An 8,561-nucleotide genomic window follows, 5' to 3' on the forward strand; every position below is an offset into this window, starting at 1 on the left:
GTTGGGCGGGTTTCATCACGGCTCAGCGTTGTCCACAGAAAGAGACGTTTTGTGGCGTCCAGACCTGATCGCTGGAGAAACCAAAACCACCTGAAACCTGCAAGAAAGCAGAAAATGGTTTGGTTAGAGACAGATTCAGCTGAAACCCCGTAAAGCTTCACATCTAGAGGTCAGAGACGATGAACGTACCTGATAGGTGCAGTGCAGAGACGGGGCTGTGCTCACGGCGTCACAGTCCGATTCCTGACCCAGGAACTGGCTGAGGGTCTGCGGCTGCTCCGTGAAGCCTGAGCATCTCCTCTGCTGCAGCACCTCCTCGCTGAGGCCCAGCTGGGCCGACAGGTAGGAGATGTAGCGGATGGTGAGGCGCAGCGTCTCGATCTTGGTCAGAGTCTGTCCTGCTGGCGCCACAGAAGGAGGGAGGTAAGTCCTGAGATGGTGCAGAGCTTTGGTCAGATCCCTCATCCTCAGCTTCTCCCGCTCGCTGGCCGTCTGCCGCTTCTTCCCCGGATACCTGGACCTCGACTTCTTTCCGGGCTGGCTGGTTCTGGAGGAGACAGGGCCGGGCAGAGTTTGTGTGTCATGGCTGCTGAAGAGAAAACAGTCCAAGGCGTCCTGCTTGTTCCCGGTAGCCTGGAGGGAGGTGGGAGAGAAGCAGAAAGAGTCCACAGACGAGGTGGGAGAAAGGCTGCTGCCGGCGCTGAAGTAACCACAGTCCGAGGCCAGATTGTAGGCCGATTTCTCCAGCAGGGACTCGCAGTCAAACACGAAGGAGTTGTCCTGGAGCTGGAGAGCAGAGCAGTAGGACCCGTCCATGGCTGTCGGTATGCTGCTGATGAGGCGGTCAGAGGACACTGAGGAGGGACGGGGCAGCTGCTCCATATATGTGCTGGGAGGTGCGAGGTTGCACCTCTGAAAGCCGCCTCTGGTCCTGAGAAGCTCGGGTAGCAGGGCTGACACCTAGGCCAGGGGGTCCCATGGGAAACAGGCCAACTCCAGCACAAGGTGTGATGTGGCAGCTCACACGAGCATCATAAAGGAGTCTGAGTCACACTCCACACTGCTGCATCCTGGGAACATGACCTGCCGCCGCAGGAGCGCCACATGGGTCACCTGGGTCACCTGGACCTGAGAGACAACATTTCCAGCTAAAACCTGAAGATTCAGTCAGAGCTGCGTCCCGTCCATGATGATCCCGGTCTCTCTGGGATGCACTTCGCTCCAGCTCAGGCTGTAAAAGTGTGCCGGGGCAGCTGCGAGGTGTGACGCCTAAACACCTCGTCCTCGCTGGTCTGGGAACCCTCACAGAAAGAATGTGCAACAGCAATTTATAGTTTCATGAATTGTTTGTTTGTTTCGTCCTTTCATTGACTGGAAACACATTTCTACCTTCAGTATTATTACTTTGCTGCATGGCCAGAATGTAAAAATTAGAATTTAGAAATTAGAATTAGAAAAAAAGTAGAATTTTCTCAAACAAGTTTATTTTAGGAAGTCACATAAAATCTAATTATATTTACATATTATGGAACTTTTTTAGAAAAAGAGAAACAGTTTGGTGCTTTTCATTCATTATGTATGTTATATTGTGTATTATAATTTTTCATTATAAAATCTCAGTGAAGAGCAAAAGTGTGTAAACCACCCAGCTTCTGAATTTTTCCTGTTCAGAGCACTTCTCAGATCTTTTAACACAATTTATCTGATTTTTCTTTTCACCACTTTCGTCATGAATGTAGACGTAATCAGTTCAATGTCAAACTTTATTCCTTCACACATTAAGAGCAGGGTGGGAAGCCACACCGACGGCGACTCATCGTGGGTTTGTGTGTAAAACGCCTCTCATGGCTGACTTCCTCTCTGACTCTCCTGCTGCTGTCTGTAATCACCTCATTTCCTTCACCTGAGCTTCAAACCTCCCTTTCCTCTCCAGCTGACCTTCATCAGCCTCGTCAGCCTCCCTTTTACATTCAGCGCCTTGGTCATGCACTTCCTGTCAGGTTGTCTGACCTCATGTCTCGCTCTCGACTTTCTCTCAGTTGAGTGAGTTTTTGTTTCAGTCCTCCTTCATTTGTGTGCGCTTGGTGTAAATTGTTGTTTTGCATCTGAGTTCCTGGTGATCCACAATTTGCAGTCTTAACACTGAAGGTTTGGATTCAAACAATAGAACATAAATTTTAACACAATAACAAACACAACATGCACTTTTTGACGTTGACTGGAGGTCGGTGTTCTCATCTGAATGGATATTAAACTGATTATTTGTCATGAAGTCAAATCACATCAGCAACTCGAAGAATCGTAACAGATAAGTTTTCTTTTTATATTAACAGGACCTTCAGTTGATTTATTTTAATTATGTTCTTTTGTTAAAAAAAAAAAACTGCACAGAAAGCTAAATTCAGCCGGTCTGTTTGGGATGGTCTGGATTCCTCCTCATCTGTCTGGCCAGGTGTGGACCGTGGATCTGGGTCCGGAGTCCTCCCAGCATTCCCACAAACCGCCGCGTCACATTTGACTCCAGAGGGGGACGTGTGAAACGGTCTCACACACTCAACTCACCTCTCTAAAACAACAACAACAAAAACCCAGCATAAAAATAAAAATATTCAAACTAAAAGAAAAGAAAGCAGCTCTGCTCAGGCCATCATCTCTCCACAAAGCAGTCAAACTGTGGTTTTGTCTTTGTGTGTGTGTATTTCTGTTTTTTGCTGAAAAGTGTGTGAGGTGACACCAGACATGGCAGCTGATCCCACAGCGACCACCATCTCTGAGCTTCATTGGATGCTTCTCTCATCTAATCAACAGGTTGTTTTGTTTTTCTAAAATAAAAAGTGTGGCTGATTAAAGTTTGAGATGTTTCCAGTTTTGTAGAAATCTTAAAACTTCATAAATTCACCTTCTGGCTTCAACATTAGTTTTATTTAATTTGGGATTTTCCTCCGTTTTATTTGTGTATCAAATTAGAAACTACTCAATTATTTGTTCTTGTGCTGTCAACTCTCAGGATGATGATAGAGGGGATCTTCCCTCTCTTAATCCACATTAGCTCTGACGGTGTTTACTCACATGTAATGAGGGAATAATCAGCATAGCGGTGCTAACCCTTTCATCCCAAACCCTTTTAGCCAGGAGAGTTTATTAGCTTTTCTGTGATGAAAGACCTGAGTGAGTATATTAGGCTTTGTGTTAGCTTTGCTGCTTGCATATCAAATGAACTGCATGGAGGTGACAAACTAAACACTCTGGTCTAATTCTGCGGCCTGATATGCAGATCCACACTTTTCTATGAATATTAAAGGGCCCTCCGTTGGCTTAAGCAGGTAATTAAGGTTGTAGGTGAGAGAGAGAGAGGGAGAGCAGAAAGAGCAGACAGGATCTCATATCTTAGTCTAGACTTAGCGGTGCCAAGGAGCTCTGTGTGTTTGCTGAGCCACATTAACAGAGACACACTAAATAAACTAGATAACCCAAAGTGGAGGCCGATCTCTGGGCTGCTCTGCCATCGACTGCTCAGGCCTGACACAGAGAATGGTAAACGCCATAACAGTTGAGAACAAAATGGCATTACAGTTAAATCCAGCTTCTCTGTGTCCTTTAGCACCAATAAAATATTATATAATCATGAAAGAGGCAATAACTGCTTTTTTTGTTCACTGATAAGATTTATTTATCTCATGAATTCGTTTTTCTGTTATATTCTCATTGAAATCAGACCAACACTTCTGCTTTGTCATTTCAAATAAAAAGAATGAAACTGATGCTTTAACCTCCATCTGACAGTTTTGAGTTGAGTCTGCTTCTGTCAACAGACAGTGAGCTCAGATGAATCTTGATTAGTCTCTCATGTGTTGACCCGACAGACGAGATTTGAAGGAGATCTAAATCCTCATCCTCTTTTACGCGTTCACTTCAGAACACCATCAAACAGGTTCTGACTGAAAAAGGTTTGCCAGCTGACTTTAACTGTGTACTTCACAGTGAGTAGGAGATTGGAGCCTGTGTGACCAGCAGGGGGAGCTGTGGACACTTTCCCGTCAGCACCAACTACAGACGACCCCCACAATTAAATGTAAACCTAAGATAGAAATCAACTTTATTGTCCCAAAGGAACTTTTTATTGGATCACAAAATGATGGACACGACTGCATAAATCACACAATGTACACACAATACAGTGTATAACATTGTTTTATTATTTCCAAAAAAAAAAAGTATTCATTAGTAAAAGTCATAATGAAGAAGAGAAACTGAACCGCAGGTAGCAAAGATGACGAAACGTGATGACGTTTGAATGGTTTTATTATAAATAACGGTATAAAAAAATATAAAAATAGTTGTTAGACATATGAATATTTACAGGGGAACATTTCAAAGCACAAAATAAATAAAAGGTCAAATAGCATATATTTTTTCAAATAAATTACTTGATTCACAGTGAGGCAGTAGAAACAGTGAAGTAGTTTGTGTCTGTTGTTGGATGACGGTCACACACGGTTGTGCGTTTAACCCCAGTACTCTCTGGGCACCAACGGGAGGCAGAAGTCTTTGCCACACATCTGTTTAATAAAAAAAAGAAACAGGAACAGGAAGTGGATGAACATTCTGTAGAAACTGATGCTGAATGTGTTCATTTACATGAGGAGCTTGTGTTGACGTACCTGACAGGACGGTTGTGTTGTTGGCGCCGACTGCAGGATGGCGTCCACATTGTTGTCCCCTCGAGGAGCTTCGCCGTACTGTTTGTTGTACTGATCGGCACCAAAACTACAGCTCCCAGAGTGCAGTGCGGTGCTCTGGCTGTGGCACTGGGCCGGGTACAGGCTCTGGTTCAGGTTCTGGTTCCGGAGCTGGGCCTCCTGGCCGCCCGCCGAGCCGTGCTGGAAGTAGCTGAGGATGTCGGGCGAGGAGGCGTCGCTGGCCGAGGTGTCTCCTTGCTCCCTTCGCTGGAACAGCACCTCCTCGCTGAGGCCCAGCTGGGCCGACAGGTAGGAGATGTAGCGGATGGTCAGGCGGAGAGTCTCGATCTTTGTCAGAGTCTGTCCTGCGGGGGCCACCGAGGGAGGGAGGTAGGACCTGAGGTGGTGCAGAGCTTTGGTCAGATCCCTCATCCTCAGCTTCTCCTTCTCGCTGGCGCTCTCCCTCTGCTTGCTGCGGATCCGGGCGGCCCGGCCCGACTTGCGGCCCCGTCCAGAGGAGGAGAAGTTTGGGGATTTCTGGGAATATCCAGTTTTGGCCGCTTTAGGTGTCGACTGCGGGGGCTGCTGGTAGGAGGGCGACAGGCTGGAGTCCATGGAGTGGACGGGGGACAGGGTCTCCGGAGAGGAGATGCTGGAGAGGTCCGAGTCCGAGCACCACTGGTACTGCAGGCCGTAGTTGAGCAGAGAGACCGAGGAGGTATCCATGTTGTGAGGAGGGACTCAGTGGTCTGAGCGGGGACACTGCTGCTCAGACCCTCCGCTCGCCTTTATAAGTCCAGGCCAGGCCACGGAGGTGTTAAGTGACACCTCCGCAGATTCTCACAAACCATCAGTGCCCCTGAAAACACACACACAAACACACCCTCGCTGGGTCTCTGTCTCCCTCCGGCTCGGTCTCTGCCTCTCCTCTCCGAGTCTGGGAAAGTTCAGTGGAAGTGTGAATTTTGACTCCTGCTCAAAACAATAAACAGTTTTTGCTTTTTGGGCCTTTTTTTTTTTTCCTGCAGCAGCTCAGATGCATTTTGCACATGTTGAATGGATCGATTGGGTTTGTTTTGAATCTTTTACCGACTAAAAAAGAAAGGAGTTTATTGAAGGAGCTATATGCTGTAAAAATAAACCAGTAGAGAAAAAGTACACAGTCAACTGCTTTGTGTCTGCGGTTTTCAGATCAATGATCTGAATTTGGACATTATTCTGCAAAGAGACGAGTCTGAAATGAAAGCTTACCGTAACGGAGACATATCAACTGAATTTGGGACCATTTTCACCAAATACACGTTGGTGTGTTGTAGCAGTAAATAAAAATGTGGTACATGTGAGTAGATGTTTTCTGATCACCTTCCCTTCTTCTCCCTCCAACCTTGAACCTGACAGCAGTGATTTCTGTCCCTCTCTTCATCTTCTCCACTTTACATCCCACCGTTTCTCACCAGCCTGATCGTTTTATAGTCACAGCGACTCGGCCGTCAGCTGTCATCTCTGACCCTTCGCCTTCTTTATTTGGAAGCTGCTGCTGCTCTCGGTCAGGACAGAAAGCCAACGTCCCACGTGGCTCAGATGGAGATAACGTAGATACGCTGAGGTCTAATGATGTGTAATGACTCGTAGTATCCACTTAAAGGTGGATCACAGAGGTGTGATGGTTTCACACTGATGAGAACTGATGAGCCCTGAGGCGTCACTTCACACCTCAGCTGTGAGAACCAGGAGAACCACTGACCCTTCTCTGCCCTCCATCTATACATCCATCAATAACTCCATCTATACATCCATCCATCCATCCATCCATCCATCAATAACTCCATCTATACATCCATCAATAACTCCATCTATACATCCATCCATCCATCCATCCATCCATCAATAACTCCATCTATACATCCATCCATCCATCCATCCATCCATCCATCCATCAATAACTCCATCTATACATCCATCCATCAATAACTCATATATACATCCATCCATCCATCCATCCATCAATAACTCCATCTATACATCCATCCATCCATCCATCAATAACTCCATCTATACATCCATCCATCCATCCATCCATCCATCCATCAATAACTCCATCTATACATCCATCCATCCATCAATAACTCCATCTATACATCCATCCATCCATCAATAACTCCATCTATCCATCCCTCCATCCCTCCAGCTATACATCCATCCATCCATCCATCCATCCATCCATCCATCCATCCATCCATCCATCCCTCCAGCTATACATCCATCCATCCATCCCTCATCCCTCCATCTATACATCCATCCATCCATCCATTCCTCCATCCCTCCATCCCTCCATCCATCCCACCATCCATCTATCCATCCATCCCTTCAGCTATACATCCATCCATCCATCCCTCATCCCTCCATCTATACATCCATCCATCCATCCATCCCTCCATCCATCCCTCCATCCCTCCATCCATCTATCCATCCATCCATCCCTCCATCCCTCCATCCTTCCATCCATCCATCCATCCATCCATCCATCCATCCCTCCATCCATCCATCCATTGTCTGTTCTGTCCTTTTCCTTGGCGTCTCTGTTGTTATTGAAATCATCTCAACAACCAGCCGGTCATAAACTCTGACCTTATTTGGAGGTTTCTGGTTTTTCTCAGTTCCATGTTTCCATGAAGCATCAACTTTTTGTGGTTGGCGTGTTAACTGAGTTTTATCCTCTCAGAGGGAGAACTGGCCCGCAGCGACACAGAAAACTAAAACATACTTGGTTAAACAAAAAAAGAGACATAAATATGCTGTTTGCCTGGCGTCCGCCGATGTTGTCCTTCAGCTTGGATGCTGCACTCTCATTGACCAGAACGCTCCAGTCCTGCCAAGACTGAGAGCCGAATAGAGAGAGGTAGCTGAAGTATCTTATGCTTATTATTCCTGAACAAGCTGAGGATAAAAAATGTGACACTCTAAACAAACTGATGTTAAAATATGTGCCGTGTCAGGCTGAGGGCAGGGCGAACTGGGGTTGAACCCGATGTGTGACCCCGCTGGTTACCCTGGCCGAGGTGAGGCTGTGGGAGCCTGGCTGCGAGTTTGGCACCTCTGGGTGGATGCCCACCCACAGCAGGCTTTGAGGCTGGGCTGCCTGCCACCTGTCTGGGCCTCCCATGTCCATCAGCCTCACCACGACCTCCAGCGCACCCCCTCTGATTGGAATAAAATCAAACCAGACAACACAAAGAGTGAAGAACTCAAACAAGAAAATGTATCAGAAACACAAAATGCTGCCCGTCATCACACACTACAAACAAATGAGCACAAATACAGAAAACAAAACTTCTGAATTGATCTCATACTCAAGAGCTTTTATTATTCAGCTGAACTCAAACTGAAGTCGTTTATATTTTTGAGTCCAAAGTGAACTAAGAGCTCACAGGTAGTATGAAATCAGTACCCACAATGCAATCTGACTGCCGGATGTTGGTTTGTGAATTTGTGCGCTGAAAGTATGACGAGTCAGAGTCGAATCAAAGCAGCTGCGTCAGACACAAACAGCTTTAACTTGAATTTAATTTAAAACAGAACAAACCACCTCGATGTGTAAAAAACAATTTTTTGTTTTTATCTGCATTGTGTTGACTCTAACACTTTTTAACACAAATCAAAATTTCTCCGACTTGCTTGGTTTAATACTTCAGACCACATTAGCGCTTCATGAAGATTAGCTTTATTTCACTCATTCTTCTAACCGCCTGCTGGTGTGAAGCTCTAATGCAGCTGATTCTAAATGAGTTTTTGTTTATCTCAGATGTGTGTGGTGACATTAGCTCCTGTGTGTGTCTGTGTGTGTGTCAGCCGGTGAGGGCGATACATTCTGCACCCTTGGTG

General features: G+C 46.1%; 2 protein-coding genes across 2 annotated transcripts in view; both read right to left on the bottom strand.

Annotated features, from left to right (window-relative positions):
- Positions 1 to 22: 22 nt before the first annotated feature.
- On the bottom strand, positions 23 to 816 carry LOC115041255 (mesogenin-1-like). The gene is made up of 2 exons (XM_029498594.1): positions 190 to 816; positions 23 to 97 (listed from the first exon to the last, which is right to left on the bottom strand). Exons 1-2 carry the CDS (start codon positions 814 to 816, stop codon positions 23 to 25), a joined length of 702 nt encoding a protein of 233 aa, XP_029354454.1.
- A 6,855-nt stretch (positions 817 to 7,671) lies between these two features.
- sv2ba (synaptic vesicle glycoprotein 2Ba) overlaps positions 7,672 to 8,561 on the bottom strand; it is a 12,296-nt gene continuing 11,406 nt past the window's right edge. The window contains exon 13 of the mRNA XM_029498601.1: positions 7,672 to 7,879. Within this exon, the coding sequence (XP_029354461.1) occupies positions 7,672 to 7,879 (208 nt within the window). The remainder of the gene's footprint in view (positions 7,880 to 8,561) is intronic.

Source organism: Echeneis naucrates, chromosome 3 (assembly GCF_900963305.1).
Source record: "Echeneis naucrates chromosome 3, fEcheNa1.1, whole genome shotgun sequence".
NCBI classification, from domain to species: Eukaryota; Metazoa; Chordata; class Actinopteri; order Carangiformes; family Echeneidae; genus Echeneis; species Echeneis naucrates.

Bases quoted from the DNA above. Each gene is read 5' to 3' on its own strand.
- LOC115041255 (XM_029498594.1), bottom strand. From the start codon at position 816: ATGGACGGGTCCTACTGCTCTGCTCTCCAGCTCCAGGACAACTCCTTC. The intron at 98-189 runs GTACGTTCATCG...GCTTTCTTGCAG, and splicing joins CTCTGCACTGCACCTATCAG to GTTTCAGGTGGTTTTGGTTT.